The sequence below is a fragment of the Sinocyclocheilus rhinocerous genome, unplaced genomic scaffold, assembly GCF_001515625.1.
Source record: "Sinocyclocheilus rhinocerous isolate Xijiao unplaced genomic scaffold, SAMN03320098_v1.1 scaffold407, whole genome shotgun sequence".
NCBI classification, from domain to species: Eukaryota; Metazoa; Chordata; class Actinopteri; order Cypriniformes; family Cyprinidae; genus Sinocyclocheilus; species Sinocyclocheilus rhinocerous.
The window spans coordinates 254,215-275,919 of record NW_015633444.1 but is presented as its reverse complement, the minus strand read 5'-3'; the positions used below and the strand labels follow the sequence as shown (position 1 = coordinate 275,919).

Here is a 21,705-nt window from a genome sequence, read left to right as displayed (position 1 = left end):
CAGTAGAGGGCGCAGCTCAAACAAATTGCATGAAGAATATGACGCAGGAGAAGAAAGTTAACACTATTCAGCAACAACAAAAATGAAACACAAATATGTCATTTTTGCTTAGTATGGATGAATTGGATCATCGAAGATCAGTAGCAAAGACATTGTTTTTTTGTCTTATACATTTATGTTTAAGACATGTCCATATTTATACATGTCCATATACATTTTTAATGGATGGGCGCTTTTTATTTAACTTCTTTTGGACTGATGCATGCAACACCCGCTGAGTGGCATCAAACAGCTTGAAAGATCAAAGACAATTTTTAATATAACTCCGACTGGATTCGTCTGAAAGAAGAAAGTCTTATACACCTAGGATGGCTCTGGGGTGAGTAAAACACAACCTAATTTTCATTTTTGGGTGAACTAACCCTTTAAGCCCGAATTTGAGCCCAAATTTGAGCCCGATTTGCACCCCCAAGCGATCAGGGAGCACGGCCCGATTCGAGGCTTGATGCAAACATCCAAATAAATTGTCAACTGTGTGATGTCATTACGATTATTTAACTGCTCCCGATCGAGTCAGAGCGTCCCCGATCGCAAATATCTTTCAAACATGTTCATCTATATCATTTTTTCTCCTTTGTTTTTCTTTCCGTAAAACAAAACTCATGCCAAGAGAACCAGCTGGTGATGTTGATCATCCTCCATTTGCTTTTCTTTGCAAGTCATGTTTGATCTCGTTTCACTGTGAAAATGATACTATAGTCGGCAGCAATGGCGTAGCCATGGGTGTGTCAGGGTGTGCCGGTGCCACCCACAGTGGCAGCTGACACACCTAAAAATAGATGTAGAATTGTTTTTTTTATAGTCTTAATAAAAAATTTGTAAATGATTTTCGTTAAAAAAAATATCTGCCTGCCAACCAATCCGCAAACAGCCGCTGACTGTGACGTGTGACCTCAGCATCTTGGGAGACGTTTGTCGCACATTTTCTGATAAAGAGAATCCTGACTAAACATTGCTAGGCTAGCAATAAGTAGCAGAGCTCCCTGTTTAATTTCTTTAGTAAAAAAAAACTCGGTTTGATGGACAGCCGGACACATGACCTAACGTTACACGTGATGAGGATGTTTCTCCCTCCCCTGGCCCGGCAACAACAGGTAGGGTTGCCAACCGTTCCGTATGATATGGAATTGCCCCGTATTTAACGTAAGGCACCAAAGAAGCGTTCTGTATGAAAGCTATACGGAATGCAGTTTGTCCCATATTTGCAGGCATACGCCATATGACAACCAGACTATACGAATAACAAATTCTCAATTGATAAGTAATCATTCTTTTTGCGCAAATCATTGTTTAATTTGCAAACATAGCCTTTTGAGGAAGGCTTTAAGACCAAGCGGAATCCTCTGGCGGCTGGTTGCTCCCACTTCATAGCGAACGGTACTCGCGCTAATGGCAGTTCCCTTCACCGTCCGCGTTTTGATTTCGGCAAATCAGTTTGGGCGAATACAAACAACGTGATTATTGATCATGAGTACAACATCCAGCTAGACAAGAAAACATGCAATCTATCTGAGGGAAGAAGTCTTTCACTATTGAAAGTTAGTGTTAAATAGAGAAAAAAATACACATTTTTCACATTTTATATTCTAACGTATTCTTAAACTTAGAACTCATTATTGAAGCACAAATTCAAGCACCAAAAGCAGCCCAGGACCTTCCGGACTCCAGCTCTGCCCTGGAAATCCCCTGGCTCCATTTCAGGCCTCCGAGCTATGGACTCCACCTCGGCCTTCCAACCCTTCAGCTCCCTTAAAAGTTATTTTAAATATTCTCCTCCCATAAATTTAGCATCTTAAAAAGATAAACTTCTACAAATGCATATGCAATAAGGTCAGACACAAAAATAACTATGTCTATGCCTTTTCATTGCTAATTTTTCACTGCATGTCTTCAGTAGTCCTGACAGTAGTTAAAAAAAAAAAAATGTAATGTTAAAAGAAGGTTTGAGCTGGTGCAAGCTTTTAGTAAATCTGGCCCTTAGTTTTGTGCTGTACTTGCCTGATTATCAACGTCTTTAAACCTTAGAACATTAAACCAGTTTATTGTGATCATGACCACACATTCTCATAGAAAAAGGGGTGTCATGTTAGATTTTCTTTTATCTTAAGTGTTTGTGATACGTGAGGAAATGTTTCTCCTTCTAAACCCGAAGACTTGCATTGAGTCCCTAATTTGGAATACAAGTCAATTTGTGTGACTTAAGTGTGTGACTTAAACTCGAGTCTCAGAATTGATTTTCCATTACTTGCTATTAACATTATTTTTTGTTCAATGTAGATTCATACCGCGGGAGCTCTGCGTCTTGTGCCTTTCTCATAACGTCTTGGGAGGCGATCAGTTTCTCTGCCCCATCCCGTTCCCCCATCCTCCTGGAAGTATGGCAGCTCTAAAAGCTCTTCACATGACAACCTGCCAGATGGATCCATAACTAGGCAGGACTATAAAGACATGAACACACAAACACAAACATATATATTTCTTCAGACCTTGTGTACGACAGCCACCTATATTACTACACATCTAGCCTATACATACAAATAATGCATTGTAGTCTTTTATGGACTACAGTTTTAAAATCTTATTTTTTAGCATTTTATTTAGCATCTTATTTCCATAAAGAGATGGTTTTGATATAATAGTAATACATTATTTTTCAATATATATATATATTAAATGTAAATGTAAATATATATTATATATTAAAATGATCTAAGCGATGTATACAAAGTTTATATATAAACTTTGTATACATCGCTTAGATCATTTTAATATATAATATATATTTACATTTACATTTAATATATATATATATTGAAAAATAATGTATTACTATTATATCAAAACCATCTCTTTATGGAAATAAGATGCTAAATAAAATGCTAAAAAGCATACACCGTATGACAACCAGACTATACGAATAACAAATTCTCAATTGATAAGTAATCATTCTTTTTGCGCAAATCATTGTTTAATTTGCAAACATAGCCTTTTGAGGAAGGCTTTAAGACCAAGCGGAATCCTCTGGCGGCTGGTTGCTCCCACTTCATAGCGAACGGTACTCGCGCTAATGGCAGTTCCCTTCACCGTCCGCGTTTTGATTTCGGCAAATCAGTTTGGGCGAATACAAACAACGTGATTATTGATCATGAGTACAACATCCAGCTAGACAAGAAAACATGCAATCTATCTGAGGGAAGAAGTCTTTCACTATTGAAAGTTAGTGTTAAATAGAGAAAAAAATACACATTTTTCACATTTTATATTCTAACGTATTCTTAAACTTAGAACTCATTATTGAAGCACAAATTCAAGCACCAAAAGCAGCCCAGGACCTTCCGGACTCCAGCTCTGCCCTGGAAATCCCCTGGCTCCATTTCAGGCCTCCGAGCTATGGACTCCACCTCGGCCTTCCAACCCTTCAGCTCCCTTAAAAGTTATTTTAAATATTCTCCTCCCATAAATTTAGCATCTTAAAAAGATAAACTTCTACAAATGCATATGCAATAAGGTCAGACACAAAAATAACTATGTCTATGCCTTTTCATTGCTAATTTTTCACTGCATGTCTTCAGTAGTCCTGACAGTAGTTAAAAAAAAAAAAATGTAATGTTAAAAGAAGGTTTGAGCTGGTGCAAGCTTTTAGTAAATCTGGCCCTTAGTTTTGTGCTGTACTTGCCTGATTATCAACGTCTTTAAACCTTAGAACATTAAACCAGTTTATTGTGATCATGACCACACATTCTCATAGAAAAAGGGGTGTCATGTTAGATTTTCTTTTATCTTAAGTGTTTGTGATACGTGAGGAAATGTTTCTCCTTCTAAACCCGAAGACTTGCATTGAGTCCCTAATTTGAAATACAAGTCAATTTGTGTGACTTAAGTGTGTGACTTAAACTCGAGTCTCAGAATTGATTTTCCATTACTTGCTATTAACATTATTTTTTGTTCAATGTAGATTCATACCGCGGGAGCTCTGCGTCTTGTGCCTTTCTCATAACGTCTTGGGAGGCGATCAGTTTCTCTGCCCCATCCCGTTCCCCCATCCTCCTGGAAGTATGGCAGCTCTAAAAGCTCTTCACATGACAACCTGCCAGATGGATCCATAACTAGGCAGGACTATAAAGACATGAACACACAAACACAAACATATATATTTCTTCAGACCTTGTGTACGACAGCCACCTATATTACTACACATCTAGCCTATACATACAAATAATGCATTGTAGTCTTTTATGGACTACAGTTTTAAAATCTTATTTTTTAGCATTTTATTTAGCATCTTATTTCCATAAAGAGATGGTTTTGATATAATAGTAATACATTATTTTTCAATATATATATATATTAAATGTAAATGTAAATATATATTATATATTAAAATGATCTAAGCGATGTATACAAAGTTTATATATAAACTTTGTATACATCGCTTAGATCATTTTGGGCATCGACCATTTTGAATTTTGTTGAAAATGCTATATTTTATGAAGCCATTAGCATATCATTACTAAACTTGACACCATCATCACCATGTCCTAAAAGAGCCTGATAAATCTCTGTCAGCACCACCTAGTAGTAAAAAATTAACATACAAGCTTATAACTTTTGACATAAAAAGCAGCCAATCATACTTCAGTGGATAATAATGTTAAATCACAGGGGACCCCAATCCTGTTCCTGGAGATCTGCAGAGTACCTATATCTTCTGTGCACAAAGTACAAACATCTCAAACATTTGTTACGTATGGAGAAAAGTCATTATGAGGAAACATGCTTAGTTCCATGATTTGATGCTGGGGGGTCTAACAGCAAATTCTAAACTATCAGCTATTCCAAATGTAAGATGAAAGCTGCATTACTACATTAGGTAAGAATTTTTCCCACTAGGACAGGATAAGAAATCTTTCAAAAGTAATCTTTTCTATCCATTTCCACCACTTTGAATGGAAATAAATGCACAGAACCATTTTTTGTTTTATTTTTGTATAACTACAGTGAACTGACAATTTGTTACAAATAAATCTGTAAAATGATTATAGACCATTAAATGTTAAAATTTTATACATCCCAATCAGTGCTTGAAGTGGGCCGGTACGCACCGGTACGCAGTACCGGCACTTCTGTATTTTAGTCTTTAGCGTACTGGCACTTTTTTGTGTGTACCGGCACTTCTGACATGTTGCCGGAACTCAGAGTCAAAGCGTCAGTGTCTGGTGAAATAACAGTATATAAATCACAGTACCAGTAGGGGTCACCTCTCATCTCGACAAATCGTGTTAATGAATGCAATCGGAGTCGGTCTGACTACCGCAGGGGTTGTCGCTTTTCCACTGTCTGGCCAGTGCGAGCCAGGACTAACGAGCCGGGCGGGGCCAATGCTTCGTTTCCACTGTCGGACCAGCGCTACTCTAAAAACCCGCCCTTAACATGCCTTTCTGAAACAAACGGCACACAGCATCATTTCACCAGCGAGGGGAAAATGAATGAAAACTATCGCAAAACGAACTTGACAGAAGTTTCGTCCTTATAAAGTTTTAAAAAGTCTCCAGCATCGATATTTTACCAATGATTTACGATTAAAAAAGTTACAGTGACAGTAGTTTATTACTTTGTGTCTGAAGTGCGCATCAGTGATGCTAAATCCAACTTATTCTGTTCTGACCAATTGCGTAGCTTGAGCAAAGGCTAGCAGGGTGAGAAAAATGATGTGCGTCCATTTTGCAGTATGTTTGTTCTGAAAACATTTGCAGTCTCTGACTTGTGTACTCCTCCCATACACACTTCTCCCACAATGACCCAGCCTAAGTCAAGACGCTGAGCATATGGCATGTTACCAGGTCCATTATACTGTTCTCGAACCTTATGCACACTTAGAATGTCCCTTCCAAAAAGAAGAAGAATGGAAGCGCTTGCATCATAAGGTGGTATTTTGTCAGCCATTGGCTTGAGATGAGAAAAGTATTGTGCTATTCCAGGTGTAGGAATTTCGTCACGATCTTCAGGCAACATATTGCATTCTAAGAGTGTGGGAAGTGACACTTGAGTTTTCCCATCCAGTGAACTAACAATGAAATTGTCTGCTCTTCTTCCCATTGTCTTTGTTGTACCTGCACATGTACGAAGAGTATAGGGGAAAGAATCTCCATTGATTCCAAACAGCTCGAAAAAGTCAGACCTTGCTAGAGACCGGTTACTCTGGTCATCCAGAACTACATACATCCTCTTAGCCTTTTCAGGGGAGTTAGATGGGTAAACATCAACCAAACAGATTTTCGAGCATGATCTAGGTCTGGGAGCTTTGCCACAGATTTCTGTGCACTTAGAAGTAACCTCAGATGATACATCACCTTCAGGCTCCCCGCCTTGCTCTTGCTGTGTTACTGGAAATCCCACTGCCCATGGAGCAGGCCCTGGGTGCATTGCAGAGATTTGGCGATCACTGTTACACTCTCTACATTTAACAGCTGCCGCACCTTGACTGCGTTCCCTGAGAGAAATCGAAAGTAAACGGCAAAATAAAGTGTAGTACCTTAAATGTCCTGTAGGAGGCGGAAAAGAAACACTGCTAGACATAAGAAACAGCACACAACTAATGTGTTTAATTATTTCACATAAAATGAGAAAACACATACTTGTTCAGTCACGGCTGCTCCATTTATTTGTAATCACAAAAATGCATAAAACAACTCAGTTCATTTAAGTCCAAAGGCATACACGTATAACACAATAGAAAAACATTGATAAACCCATATGTTTGCGTCAACTTCTTTAGAAAGATGGAGAATTTATATTAATTTTCCACGAAATAATATAATGTGAGGATGTTTGGGCGCTGTCCTGTTTCAGTATAGGCTACTGTTATCCTTTCAGCCAAACTGTGTGAGGTGCAAGAGCATGTCAAGAGAAGTAGAATAATAATGAATTACTAATTTGAATCAGTACATTATAACGAAAACAATACCTTAAAAATGAAAAGAAGCAAGTTTTTGCGATCATTAATGTAAACCGATAAACTCCAAGGAGGATCCAGTAAGCGAATTCGAACAGTTGTACAAAACAGCGCTAATGCAGAGAAAACACGGCCGATTTCATCAGAGATTGTGGAGATAATAGTGACTCACGTCCAGATGTCAGTACATTATTCTTTTCATTGTTTATTTGGCTTAAAAGCAAGAATGTTTTATAATGGACGCTGGCTGGCTGAGGTGTTATGCGGTGGTAAGAAGTTTAGCGATTCTGAATGTATCCAGTCAGGTCAAGGCAGGAGGTTTAGTGGTCTTTGGCGTCTCCCTGTGGTCCTGTTTGGTATCGCAGCTTGACTTGTGCTTATTTGGAAAACATTTATTTAATTATTGATTGTGGCACTACACATAGCCTACATTGGGAATTATGAAAATTAAAAAGTACTTATTTAATATAAAAAATAAAAATAAATAAATAAAGGTTGAGTACCGGCACTTTTTTTTTTTCCACTTCAAGCACTGATCCCAATAATACTAAAATCATTAAATCAAGTCAAGTTATCATGCCAAGTTTCAAGACATGATACAAGACCCTTTTAAGGAAATATATAGCATAAAATATCTATAAATACACACTTACTGCTGTGCTAAAATTAATAAAACAAGCGCTTATGTGATTGTTTTATTATTGACTTATCTGACTAATTGCTTTTCCACTGACTAACAGAATTGATTAGTCAGACAGTTGTTTACATTAATATTTTCTGCTAGAAAGGATTTATTTGTTCTACTATTTATTTGAATTTCTCATTTGTTTGTAATTTAAAAAATGGCTTTCGGTAAGAAGAAGCTATTTGCTATTTATATTGCTCGTTATATCTATTGTGCTTAAGTGCTGAACTGTACTGCTGTAGTTTTGATTTGAGCTATTCACATGCTACAGGCTTTTGGTTTTCTAATTATAAATTCATTCAAGCTTTGATCAGCCGTATATTTAACTGGATTCCGAAAGCACCAGCCCTCGTGTGAAGCCTTCCTCGGGTAAAGATTTGCAAGTCTACCTGTACTTTGTTACTATACGCCTCTACTAGAGACACGAAACCTGGTGGGATGGTCAGAAATTCCACTGCTCAGGCACACCCACAAACATCCATGCCACTATGTGGCACTATGATAAAGTAATTTGCTTTTTAGCTCATATTTCTGGAACTGTAATTGTCTAAATCATTGAGTCAAGCCCAACAAAATGTGTATCTCTGATTTCCATCTATAAAATGTTCGAAAAAGAACATTTTATAGATGGAAACATTTTTTTTTTCAAAAGAATTTTGATTTGATTAATCACTGTAGATATATTAGCAAATATATTGGCCCATAATTACTTATTGTTGTGAATGCAACGTCAAAACTTCACAAATCTTGGTATGCAGGGACAACAGGAAGTTCTGAGGAAACATGCCAAATGTAACAAATTCTGATGCTTGGGGGACTTTTAAAAGATCAGCCATTTATAGAATTTATATCAAAGTCATTTATATGAATACTAATGTTGTCCATCAGAAGGAGCCATAGGATAATTGATCTTTTTAGGACTCATAGAATCTGTAATTAAAATGCATATACATTATTTTTAGCTTATTAGAGTTTAATAGAATCCATTTGTAAAGAAATCTCCAAAAGGCCTATAGATCATTAAATGTAAACTTAATTTTTATCTCAATGATATTGAAAACATCTAGTTGCTAGACATGATTGAAAGTACTGCTGTCCAGTTAAAATAAAGAGACTTTATTCGTCTCTTTTATCATAATACATTAAAGTCTCATATGTGACCCTGGACCACAAAACCAGTCATAAGGGTCAATTTTTCAAAATTGAGATTTATACATTATCTGAAAGCTGAATAAATAAGCTTTGTGTGACCCATACAGTGTATTGTTGGTTATTGCTACAAATATACCCCAGCGACTGCTTTTGTGCTCCATATATAAAAAAATATATATATTTGAAAAGAGACATATCCATGTTTCACTGTATCGTTTACATGAGCCGTTGGTGTTTAGATTTTGTATGCTTCGGTCTTGGTTTTGGGAGCTGTCCTTAGTGAGGATATTATCACACATATACATTCGGCAGATGCTTTTTATTCAAACAGACTGCATTCAAGGTATGCATTTTATCAGTTCATACAGTACATTCCTTGGGAATCGATTTCCTGATATAGTCGTTGCTAGTGCTGTGCTCTACTGTTTGACAGCATTGTGAGAACACCATGTTTAAATCTAGATGCGAGCTTTGGCAGAGGTGAAAATGATCACTGACCCCGTCTGTGGAAAAGTGGCATGTGAGGCTTATAAGCCTGTATTGACATCTCACCTTCATCACAGTAATAGCATGAGGAGAAACACCATGGAACCTCTTCTCTAGCGGCTCCTACAACAACAGCAACAACATCAAAATCAAATTTACATTCCACAATGATTTTTTTTTTTTTTTACAAGTAGGTGTGTATTTGTGCTACCATGGTATCAGGCTCAGGGATGCTGACGCCACTAAAGAAGACATTGGAGTGAAACACCTGCTGATGCCGTGGGATCAAGTCACCTATCGGGGTCAAAGTTCAAAGGTTAAGAGTCAGTGTGTAACCCTTTTTTTATGAGAAAAAAATAACTGAAATGAAATAGGCTCTTAAAGTGGTGAAAGTTCAATGGCTAATACACATTTTAGAATTATTATTAATATTATTATTATCTGCCTTTTTTCTTTCAAGATATGATTCAGTTTTACAATAACATTATCACAGTTAAATGTCAGGAAAAGCCATTTTGTATTGATTACTACTGATAACAGTACTATATATAAACAGGAAAGTTCCTAATATTTCTACAACTAAAGTAAAATGATAAAAACTATTTGTTTGAAATGTTTCTAAATCTTAAAAAAAAATGTACATTTCCAGGTATAAACTGGATTTTAAATTCCACATTTTACGTGGTCTCAGACTTTTGGAACCTTTTGTATTTAAAGGTGACCTATTATGCAAAAATCACTTTTATAAGGTGTTTGATCACAGTTGTGTGGCCGCAGTGTGTGAAAACAACCAGCCTATAATGGTAAAAATCCACCCACTTGTTTTTTTATAATCCCAGTAAATCATAAACAGCCTCTCCAAATGAGCGATTCCAGATTTCTCACTATATACATGTCATACTTGGGGAAAGTCCCACCCCTTTGTGACGATCTCTGCCCTATTAGCATAGACCCAGCCCTGAGTGAGAAGCACCAGTCCGCCATTACTGTTTTCTTGTAGTAGCTGCTGGAGGTACAATGTCAGCGCCAAAGATGCATTATAAGTGTCGTGTGTTGGGATACAGCGTGCAAAGATTGCTTCTGAAAGAGGGATCGATACCAACGCTTCATGCGCGAATGTCAGCTCCAGACAAAGTAAGCATCATCATATTTTGTTTTCTAAAAGAGCTTCTTGGCTCTCTGTAAGGCTAATGCTGCTAAAGCTACCATTGTCTCTGCCTGTTTTCACTGATGCTGCCTTCACGTGCTACCAGAATGATCGTAAATAGGAATGTGGTAGTTAAAAATTGCATATGAAAGCAATGTGAAGTCGATCGCTTGGATTTGTCGAGCTCATAATGTGATAGCAAGGCACCAAGAGGCCAGCTATGTTGTTATATTTATCTCGCCATGCTCCCCGTCTGTGTAATTCTTAAACGTGCATTTACTGCACAGTACAGTCAGAATGCATGATATTGTCCTGTTTTATTGTTGCCTGTATGCCGGAGCATGAGATCTTGAAGCTCCGCCCTCTTCTGAAAAGGGAGGCGGGAGCACCAGCTCATTTGCATTTAAAGGGACAAACACAAAAATGGCACGTTTTGGCCATAGACTGTAGAAAACCATGGATGTAGTCTCCGTGACGTCACACGTAGGTTTCTGAAGAGCATTTTTGAAGCTCAAATTGCACAGAGACGGCCATTGCCATCTTGGCTGCGCGTCACTCCTGGATAATCGAAAATGGGCAAAAAGGCGGGACGTGGGTGGAGCTGGTTGCTGAAACCACGCCCACCTAGCTCGACGGTTGTGACAGCAGTGGCAATCCACCTGTCATTCAAGTGGCCACGCCCTTAATTATGCAGAACTTTAAGGCTTACTATAATTTAAATGGATGATTTATTAAAAAATTCACCCCCTTCACAGTTGTCACGAAGGGCAAAATTAGCTATATAGCCCAAAACCACTTTTTGTACCAGGCTGTAAACATATTTTTTTCTGCTGTAAAGTTGGTCATTTTAACATGGAGAGTCTATGGGACTGACTCCCTTTTGGAGCCAGTCTCTAGCGGCCAGTCGATGAATTTCCATGTTGGTTTCAAGAGAGAGACCGGAAGGTTGCCGCTTGGTTTTGGCTCATACCCTAAAAGTGGCAAATTATCTGTGGGGTATTTTGAGCTAAAACTTCACATACACACTCTGGGGACATCAGAAACGTATTTCACATCTTGTAAAAAGGGGCATAATGGGTCACCTTTAACCTTCAGTGAACAAACTTCCTCCTTTCTTTCAATTTTAGTACCCAGGGTTTGTCGTATGAGGTGCAGCTGATCCACGTCAGAACGTCCCGGCCAAAGAGGATTTCCAGAAAGCAGCTCGGCAAAGACACAACCGAGGGCCCAGACATCCACTGGGGGACCATACTGAGTATCTCCGACCAAGAGTTCTGGGGCCCGGTACCATCGTGTTGCCACATAATCAGTGTAATCATCACCTGGACCAGCTGTTTCATGCACACACACACACACAAAACACATATACAAATTAGGGATATGCCGGTATCAAATTTTCATGTTGCGATTAATTGCTCATGCTTTTATTAACTAATGTTAACTAATGAAGCCCTAATGTAAAGTGTGACCGAACAATAAAGAATCAAAACACTTTCAAACAATATCTAGGGCATGTTGTAGTCCAGATTAAAACGTAAAAAAAAGTCTGAAAATAAATAGCCTATTAAGTCTAAATATTTAAGTATTTGGCGCTGTGATGAACATCATAGCAAATACACAAATCTGAATGGCTATTTAAATCATTTAAATATGTTTTAGAAAGTAGCGCAGCTGCTTTATTTATGGGGTTACGGCTGCATTTTCTGCAGTTTAGCGCCATCTGCTGTCAGAGAGTGAAAGTGCGCTTTCATCCAGAGCGTCTCTCACATGTTCCGCCATGTGCTTCTCGTCCGCGCTTGTTTACATCAGAGTGCGCACGCGTCTTTCACGCAGCATACAGCGGTGTTGTGCATTGTGACCAGCTAATGGGAAAAGTATTCCTAAAATGCATTCAAAATTCTGTATAATTTGTAATAACTAATTATTCTCGGTATTTTGAAGTGCCCACGATAACAATATCGTGCATATTCATTATTGTGATATATCGCATTACCGAATACCGGCACAAGTCTAATACAAAAAATACACACTTTTTTACTTAGCTATCTAAATGGGGACCTTCCATAGAATTATGTTGTTTTTATATGCAGTTACTTATAAATACTATAACCCTAACCTACATCCTAACCCTAACAGAAAACTTTCTGCATTTTTACAACTTTATTTACTTTATCCCATTTTTACAAATGAGGACATGCTCAAAAGGAGGTTTTGACATGTTTAGTTCCCGTCTGGATACAAATGTGTCCACAAAACATGGATTAGTAGCTACACACACATAGATTCAGAATTACATGTACATCATACAGAAAGGATTACAACATGCTGATGGATAAACCTTGTGTTAACCTATAGTAACAATACGCTGAAACCCAAGGATGATGCATGTAAGCAGATCCTGACTGGCTGACTGCACCTGTGAGGCTTCACGCTGCCCTGAAAGTGAGCTCAGGACACATGACAGCTGATATAGGTAGGAAGTATAAATAAGTCATTAATGAAGTGAAGATGCTAAATGCACATAAATGGCTAGAGAGTGAGTGAGTGGGGCAAAGACACTTACTGAGGATGCGAGCAAAGCCAAAATCACATAGTTTGATCACACCGGTCTTGGTCAGAAGAATGTTCTCCGGTTTGACGTCCCGATGGATACACTGGTATACACACACAAAGACCGACACTGTCAGAGATACATACACAAAACTCCCACTATAATAAGGTAGGGATTTTTAAAAGACATCTTCTTTCTAAAAAAATAATCTTAACACAGGCAATAGAACCGATCTGGCAAGAATCTAGCACAAAAAGAGCTCAATAAAAGTCATTCCTCGTGTCCAAATTTGCAGTATTCATAACATAGTAGGCAAAAAATACCCAGATTAGGGCTGTGCAATTTATCGCATGCGATTGTCATGCGCATCTCGTCAGTAAAGCCGGTTCCGTGATTGGTAGTAAATCGCGACTACTACCACGAGACTCAAAGTGTTATACGAATAAGATTAATAAGATTAAAGAGTTAAATAGAATAATCAGATGTCTAGACAAATTATCCTATGAATGATCAATCATAATTGGCATTCTAACCTAAATTCGAGGTCAAAATAAAATGGAGTCAGATTAGAATTTAATTGAAATTAAATTACTTTGTGCACTGAAATGACAGAATATGCGGGAAACCTTAAGCCACCATTGGATACCTTTGTTGGGCCAATTGGGTGGACCTTACAGCAGAGAGTTGTTGATAGAGTTCAGTAATTCAAGTGGAGGAAAAACTTGAGAATTTTTAATGAAGTTCATTTTTGAAGTTGCATGAACAATGCACATCATCCTTTTATGAGCATATGTGTACTTTGGTCTTTGGTGCACTTTGGTGGAATATGCGATTAAAATGTTTATATGTCTGTTTATTCTGATTGAAATCGGCATACACCACATATTTTATTTCAATTATGGTTACTGTGATTATGAGCTTAATTGCATCAGTTTGATCGAAATATTGGTAACGTTTAATAGCAATACTGCCTAAATCTCATTATATTCGCATTATGAGGGTGCATGTAAACGTAGTCATTAATTCAGTGACTCCTGCTGTAGGTCATGAGATTTTAACAAACGTATTCCAAGACATTTTTTTATTGTTAGCTGTCTCCTCCTCATTCCAAAAATGAGCTTCTTCAATAGTGAGACTTTTCACAGTTGTCTGTAGCAGTCATAAGTGACACACTGGTAGACGGGAAAAGAGAGGCTGGACATACTGACATTGTGTTTGTGACAGAAGTTCACGGCCTGTAGAGTTTGCCACAGAATACTCTTGAGTTGTGCCTCAGGAACCCTAAAGGGGGGGCGAAAAAAGGGACAAATGTTAATATCCAGCCTCTTAGACTCTGCTGACTACAGATTAGCAGGATCTAACATTCTGCCATAGTTGGCAGGATCTACCAACAGTTAAATGATCTTGTTCTCTAAATATCAATGCAGCTCCCATATATCTGCAGTAACCATGGGCCTGTAGTCACTGGCAACCAGTTCCTTTGTTTTGAGAAGCAGCTAAGGTTACGACTGAAAGGCCTTCTGGGAAAGAGAGAGAGAGAATGCTGGGCAGCCACAGCCTTTGTGGTCTGACCAGTTTAGTAGCTCTAAAAAACAACATCTAGATACAGCCTATAGAAGTCAGCATGAAACAACATTAAAGAATCAGGAAATCCATCAAGAAGATTGCATTGTGAAAAGTGGGCATTCCAGGTCGTAGGAGAGGAGGGGCTAAAAAGAAAGAGGGATTGGTGAAGTCAGCCGAAAAGAAAATTGTTTCTAGGGTGAGACTAGTTATTACATTTGAACAGAAGATTACAGAGGCAAATATTTTTGCAAGAAGACTAGGAATGCAAATAAATAGGGTTGGTTTTAATTTCATGTTGATTTTAGAGATAAACATAATATATATAATAGGTTACAATTTTTATTTTCAATCTAATTGCATGACGTGCTGATTATTCAAAGTAATCACAAATTAATTCTGCATTAATTTTGTCAGAGAAATTACCCCCCAAAAGATCATTTAAAATCATAAAATCATTATTCTGTTGAATGAGAAAAGCATTGAATAGACACTAACAAAAAAAAGTTTTTAAAAAAGTTTTTTTAAAAAAGAGCTTAAAAAGAAGCTATTTTAATTCAGTACTGCATAAAGAACACACCAGTATAAAATGTTCAATAATAAAAAATAAAAAAAATGAAAAGGAAAGAAAAGAAATTGGGAAGGGAAAAAAACAAGATAAGCTTCTATAGGGGCAAAATACCTAAAAAAAACCTACTGAATTTCCTTGATTTTTTTTTTGATCCTTTGATATGTTTAAAAAATAGTATTCTACTGTAGATATTGCTAGGGAGTGCATTTGTATGTCAAGTACCAGCCTTTATATGGTATAAGTATTTTCACTGAAATTTCTGTTAACCAAAGCAAAGCTAAGTTGTCCTGTCTTGAATAAAACCAGTTAATGTAAATAACATTAACATAAAGCTAACATAATCAATTACTAGTATGGTAATTAAAAATAACTTTAGATATTTCCCCCAAAAATGCTGTTTTTATCCATTTATTTATTTTTAACCTGCCTATTTAATGAATAGATAACGAGTATGATGGGTAATTTTGATCAAATATGCGAACTGTTATATATATATTTTTTTTAGACTTAAGTCCTAAAAGCCATTAAAAATCGCAATACAATACAATACACAATATACGTTGCTCGGTCACCTTACCTGAGGAACGACTCGTGTCAATTACAATTCCAAACCTTTTCTCATCTCCTCTATGTTAAAGAATAACAGTACTTCCTCATTGGCTGTGAGCATCATTTCACTGTTTATTACAGTCGCAAATATTCCTCATGAGCTCCAAACACGCAGTTCTTTCAGTTCAGTGCCTGCACTTTCCTGAGGCATTGTCTTCCAGAAAGCTGAATCCTATAAAGCCGTCGTCCCGGTAGAACGGCATATGGCAACTTCACTGGACATGCGGCGATTTATTCTCTCCAGCGAGTCATTTTAGACGAGTTTTTACGCGCAGACGGCGTGAAGAAATAAACGAGAAGTAGTACTGGCAGCACCTGGACGTATAGGCAGGCTGGGTCGGGCTCTGAGCTCACTGAGACGGTGTAAGTGATCGCTGTGCAATGTGACACAACCCTTCCACCTCTGCGAGGCTCTGTGCAATGGGGCTCTATAATATAACGTTACATTACATTTATTTACATTTCTTGTCTCCTCTATATTGGAGTTTTCCAACTAGTGTTTAAGTTTCAATCCCAGGGGTGCTGGTTCGGGGACAATTTCAGGAAAAAATAAATAAATAAATAACGCTTTGGACCAATATTGTAAGCGCGATACAATTTATTTATCTATCCATATTTATTTGTTTGTTTGTATTAATATTTTCCAAATAATTCTAACCTTAACCATGCCCTTACGCCATACCTGAAAATGTGTGAATTTCCCAAAACATGTGGTTGCACACAGTCAATCTATAGTCTATAGCAGGGGTGTCCAAACTGTCCTGCAGAGCTTAGCTCCAACTCGTCTCAACACACCTGCCTGTAAGTTTCTAGTATGCCTATTAAGATCTTGATTTGCTGGTTAAAGGGGTCATATGATGCGATTTAAATTTTTCCTTTCTCTTTGGAGTGTTACAAGCTCTTGGTGCATAAAGAAGATCTGTAAAGTTGCAAAGACTAAAGTCTCAAATCCAACACCTCGCTTTTCAGAACGATGAGCTTTGTAAAAATCGACGTGTTTCAGAAAGGCGGGGCATTGAGTATAAACAATAATGTACAGTATGTGGAAAATAATGTGTTTTTTGAACCTTAAACCTCATAAACACATTTCATTACACCAAATACACAAAATAATGTTCTTTTTAGCAACGTAATATGACCCCTTTAAGGTGTGTTTTATTGATGTTTGAGCTAAACTCTGCAGGACAGTTTTTAAGGTTAGAACATGTTAGTTCACCTAACATAAAGTGTGACCATCTTTGTAATTGTAATAAATAAAAACGGACTATTTCCCACACACCATATAATTGAGTCTTGTGTCTTGAGTCAGTGTTTACATGGAAAACTAGATTATTTCATGTAGGCTTTATCCTTTGTCAAAGTTTCAAAGCTGTTCAGATTTTCCGACACAAATTCAGCCATATGCTGCATGCTAGCATACTACTCTTACTATTTCGAATTAACATGCCGAATTAGCTTAAAATTCTCCTAGCTTTACTCTCTGTAATTGTATTTTTACTAGTAACAATTTAATTACAGTAGATAGCTCTACAATTGAATTCTTACTAGAATTGGATTACAGTAAAGAGCTCTCTAACTGTAATTGTTGAAATTTTGTTCACTAAAAAGGAGACATAAGACATAAACTAAATATGACATAAGTTGTTATATTTTCTATTCATTTTATATGAAGTTTTGCCTTTTTACCACAATTTCAGACATTTTTGTATACAGTTTAACTCTGATTTGTGTTATTTAGTTTCTTTATCAACAGCCTTTAATTAAATAGAATTTATAAAACTACCAAATAATTAATCATAGGTTAAAGGTCTTTTTTTTTTTTTTTTAATAGCTAAATAAATAAAATAAACACTAGGGGTACCAGAGTTGAAGACACTTCCAGTAAGCACTAGCTTTGACACTTTCGTGAGAATGACAATATTCACACACAGGTTCTGAGACTGCATGTTTACTGTATTCGGCTTCACACCGCAGTTTGAGTTTGTGGACTCTAGAAGTGTGTGCTGGTGCAAGCGATCTCTCTGGTTTGGAGCCTGGTTTCCTTGGCTATAGTTTGTGAGAAAGTTTGCAGGTCGGTGTTGGCTGTACCCACAAACACAAATGGTGCTGGACTGGGTTTGACCCTGTCCCACAGTTAACCTCAGGAAAGATTGAAGGATTACATTCAGATATATGATACAGAAGCTATAGTGAGGGATTTATTGTTTGGAAAACAGAAGATGCTACTGTATTTTTTTTGTTTGTTTTTTTTTCATTCTGTATTTCTGAAAAGAAGATGCAGTCCTGCTACATGCCAAGAAAAAGTATAAAATATTTTGCAGTAAATCTAATATTTTCTAAAGAGGTTAAAATGCTGAATCCTAAAGACTGTCTCTGTGCATGCCTGTTAATGGTGATGATTAATAGCAATAGAATAGAAGTAGCTCTCATTTGGTCCACAAGAAGGCGCCAGAAACACATGAAAACGGATGCTTCCGAGACATATCGAAGCTTTATCTGCTGTATGTTAAGAACAATATGTGAGATAGCACAGAAAACACACCATATGTGAATTATAGAGATTTGTTTAATTTTACGTGCTACTGACATTTAAAACAAACCAAGCCAATCCAAATGAAAAGCACGCTGATACGTGAAGTGCACTATATAAACAGTGCTTTTACAGAATGTTTACTGCTTTGTGAAAATGCATGATGGAATTATTTTCCAGCACAGTATACTATATTGTAGATTCCCTTTGACTCAGTGTATTTTCCAAGGGCAGTGAGATTATCTGAGAACATGCAAATAACTGGTTGCTATAGTATTGCTAAGGTGCGTTGTGCAGCTTGATTTATTAAAACATAATTCTGTTTAGCTCTTTCGGCACAGTAAAGTCATCCGTATATAGTATGGAAACTTACTGTTAACCAGTTAACAGGTTTTTACTGTAGCATTTTTACAGTCTTTTACTGTTAAAATCACAATCATTTTTTATTTAAAAAACCCCCCCTCCTAATTCTTGTTCAATCCAGCCAATTGTGTATTTGGATCGCATATGTCTAACATTTCAGCCTTTATTTAGTTGCATAAAAACATTCAAAACAGACGGCAGAAAATAAACAGCAAAGTGGACATCAGCTCACCGCATGACATAAAATGTGGCCTTGATAACAGTGCTCTGTTGTGCAGCTCGTCAGGTTCGGTTTGGGAGTGCGTTTATGCAACAGAGAGCATTCTGTCATCATCTTAGATTGGCAGTCATTTAAAAAGGTGTGTGGTTGGTTTGGCCAGACATTAGTGTTATGACCATGTTATTTACCTGTCTGTCCTTTCACTCTGTGTGTGTGTCTTCCAGAAGCTGCTAAGGGCTTCCTGGCCAGTATAAGAGAAGTGCTGTGTGAGGAACAGATTTCAAAGAGTCTGTTAGCCTCATTTCCTGGGCGGAGAGCTTTCGGCTCTAGTGAAGCAACGGCAACCTGAAAGGAGGGCGAGTGAGTGAACTTGAGTGGGAGAGAGAAGTTATTGCAATGTAAAGCTCTCACAAATCACTTTGTCACCAGCAAGCTCTGACAAGCGAGGAGAGGGAGTGCGTTACAAGAGGGAGCTAATAAAAAGAGTGCTGTACGAGAGAGAAGGACTCCTTTACTCCAGACTGAGGTCAAAAGGCATAAAAGTGGACAAACAGAAGAGAACAAAGGCAAGGCAGGGAAGGAAAAAAGGACATTTGCTGTCACTGCTGCGCTTCACGCGTTTACTGCCTGGCTACTCATGGACGGTTCATTTGTTTCGCTCTTTTTGTTTACTCAATCTGTCACTCGAGACTCGTGGGTTGGACGTGGTTAGTTTGATTTTCCTGACACATTACATCACCGGGGCCAAAACGTCAGGGTATTTTCCGAGAGGATCTGTTTTCCTTTCAATTCCTCTCAGTGAAATGTGTGTGAGTTTGTGTCGGGGTTGGGGGGGAAGCAGTGTGTTTGGTTAGCCGTGACAGTCGATCTTTCCACTTGTCTCTGTAGTGGGAAAAGCTTAAGAGAAAATGAGGTTATAGCCCTTAAAAAGCCATCTACAAAACCCCGTTACTTATTTTGACTGATCTCTTGTGAAGACTTCGCTCTGCTCTAGAGTTATTCAGACTTGATTAAACCTCTTTACCAAGTTCCGGCTGGTTTACAGAGCTTTGGAAGCAACTCGTTTTACTAACACAAGATTTGCATGTGAAATGAAGAACTTTCAAACTCTGCAAGTCACCGGTACTGTTATCTGATTGTCTGAATGCTTCCGGAAAATCGGTCTGACCAACAGAGGAAACCTAATGTTGTAAAAGCAAACTTTTGAGGAAATCTGAGCTGGACACGTCCCTTTGTCTTGTCACAAATGCAGGATGCAGCTGGATGGGGTTGTCTGGTTTAGTCAGGACTTCTGAGAGGTTTCTGTGCGAGATGACAAAACATCTGCTGAAGCATCAAGACCAGAGAAGCTGTGAGTAGAGAGGAAAGTTAGTGAGCAAACACGCTTACAGAAGTGTCATTGTATCTGGACCTCTGCGTGTTTTCACAGCGGGAACTATCCATTACTAGAGGAGAGAAAAAGAGTCAGTCCAGACGCATGGACTCACACAAGCACTTCTGTGTGTTTCTGCCAGCAGTGAGCCGGTGGTAAAGCTGTGCCGAAAGGAAAAAAATGTATGCTTAGACGCATATATACAAGTGCATGTGGTGGCGTTCAGGTGTAGCCTAGCGATCGCATGGTCTTTGTGTGCCTCAAAGCTTGTTTATGTGAGGGAGTGCTTGCCCCATTTGGCCAAACTGCACCTGCATGGACCTCTGAAACAGGTGAAGTATCAGGAATTTCCCTTATTAGACAGATATCAGCTGTTCTGTTGGCTTCATTATTCAAGGTGCTTTCCAGAATCATCATCGGGTAGCATCACCTCCATAATAACAAGACTGCCGTGTCTGTTTGATCCAAACGCTCTGCATCAGTCACAGACTCTTGGTGAGCCTATCTCTCCGTACCTGAAGACAGTTTGCTCTCAGATTTGGCACCATGAGGTTGGTTTGTTTGGTAGTGACGGCCCTGTGCATGGTGGCTAGAACAGGAGGTATGTCCACGTGCAAAACTCTGGACCTGGAGGTGGTGAAGAAGAAACGGATAGAGGCCATCCGCGGTCAGATCCTCAGCAAACTGCGCATGGCCAAAGAGCCCGAATCTGAGATAGACGATGATGGACTGAAGATCCCAGACGCCTTGCTTTCTTTGTACAACAGCACTGTTGAACTGAGCGAAGAAATGAAGATGAAGCCCGTTTCTGTGCAGGCTGAAGATGAAGATTACTTTGGCAAGGAGGTGCACAAGTTCACCATCCAACAAGGTAAGAAGTGTCCTCAGAAGTGTTCTTTTTTTGGACTTCTTTAAACTAACATAATGTCCTATTCATTCATATTGTATGTATTGTAATATTTTTGTATGATAATATATAGTTATATAATATATAATTGGCAGCTGTATAATTGATCTATTTCCCAGACAACAGTTTCCTACATGTTTCTTTTACATACTAAAATAAGGTGAACTCAAACCAAAATTACATGTCATTTATTTATTTACTTACTTATATGGAAATGTAATATATGACAAATATTGCCCAATATCAAGAGTAAATCTGCTATATATGTTACCTATAAGACGATATATAATTTTAACGTACATACATTTTATTAAGTTTATAACATATATAAAATTCAAATAGTAAAAATTGTATGTTCATATGTTATTAACATCTATATAATGATTATGTATATAAAACATTATATGCAGCAATCATATGCCAACCATATATATATATATATATATATTTTTTTTTATATGTGCATCTTTATTAAAACAAATCTGTATGTTTATTTTTTAATACATGCCTATCTATAACATCAACATCATATATATA

The 21,705-nt window shown here is 37.7% G+C and overlaps 2 protein-coding genes across 2 annotated transcripts in view; one reads left to right on the top strand and one right to left on the bottom strand.

The window, feature by feature from the left end:
• LOC107744033 (cyclin-dependent kinase-like 1) overlaps positions 1–15,979 on the bottom strand; it is a 17,621-nt gene extending 1,642 nt beyond the window's left edge. Inside the window, exons 1-7 of the mRNA XM_016557503.1 lie at positions 15,915–15,979; positions 14,242–14,314; positions 13,046–13,136; positions 11,613–11,813; positions 9,547–9,629; positions 9,402–9,458; positions 4,024–4,176 (exon numbers count right to left, since the gene is read on the bottom strand). Of these exons, the coding sequence (XP_016412989.1) occupies positions 4,024–4,176; positions 9,402–9,458; positions 9,547–9,629; positions 11,613–11,813; positions 13,046–13,136; positions 14,242–14,314; positions 15,915–15,979 (723 nt within the window). The remainder of the gene's footprint in view (positions 1–4,023; positions 4,177–9,401; positions 9,459–9,546; positions 9,630–11,612; positions 11,814–13,045; positions 13,137–14,241; positions 14,315–15,914) is intronic.
• Positions 15,980–18,955: 2,976 nt separating this feature from the next.
• Positions 18,956–21,705, top strand: part of LOC107744019 (transforming growth factor beta-1-like) — an 18,368-nt gene continuing 15,618 nt past the window's right edge. The window contains exons 1-3 of the mRNA XM_016557475.1: positions 18,956–19,028; positions 19,114–19,249; positions 19,319–21,132. Coding sequence (XP_016412961.1) covers positions 20,808–21,132 — 325 coding nt within the window. The 5' untranslated portion in view covers positions 18,956–19,028; positions 19,114–19,249; positions 19,319–20,807. The remainder of the gene's footprint in view (positions 19,029–19,113; positions 19,250–19,318; positions 21,133–21,705) is intronic.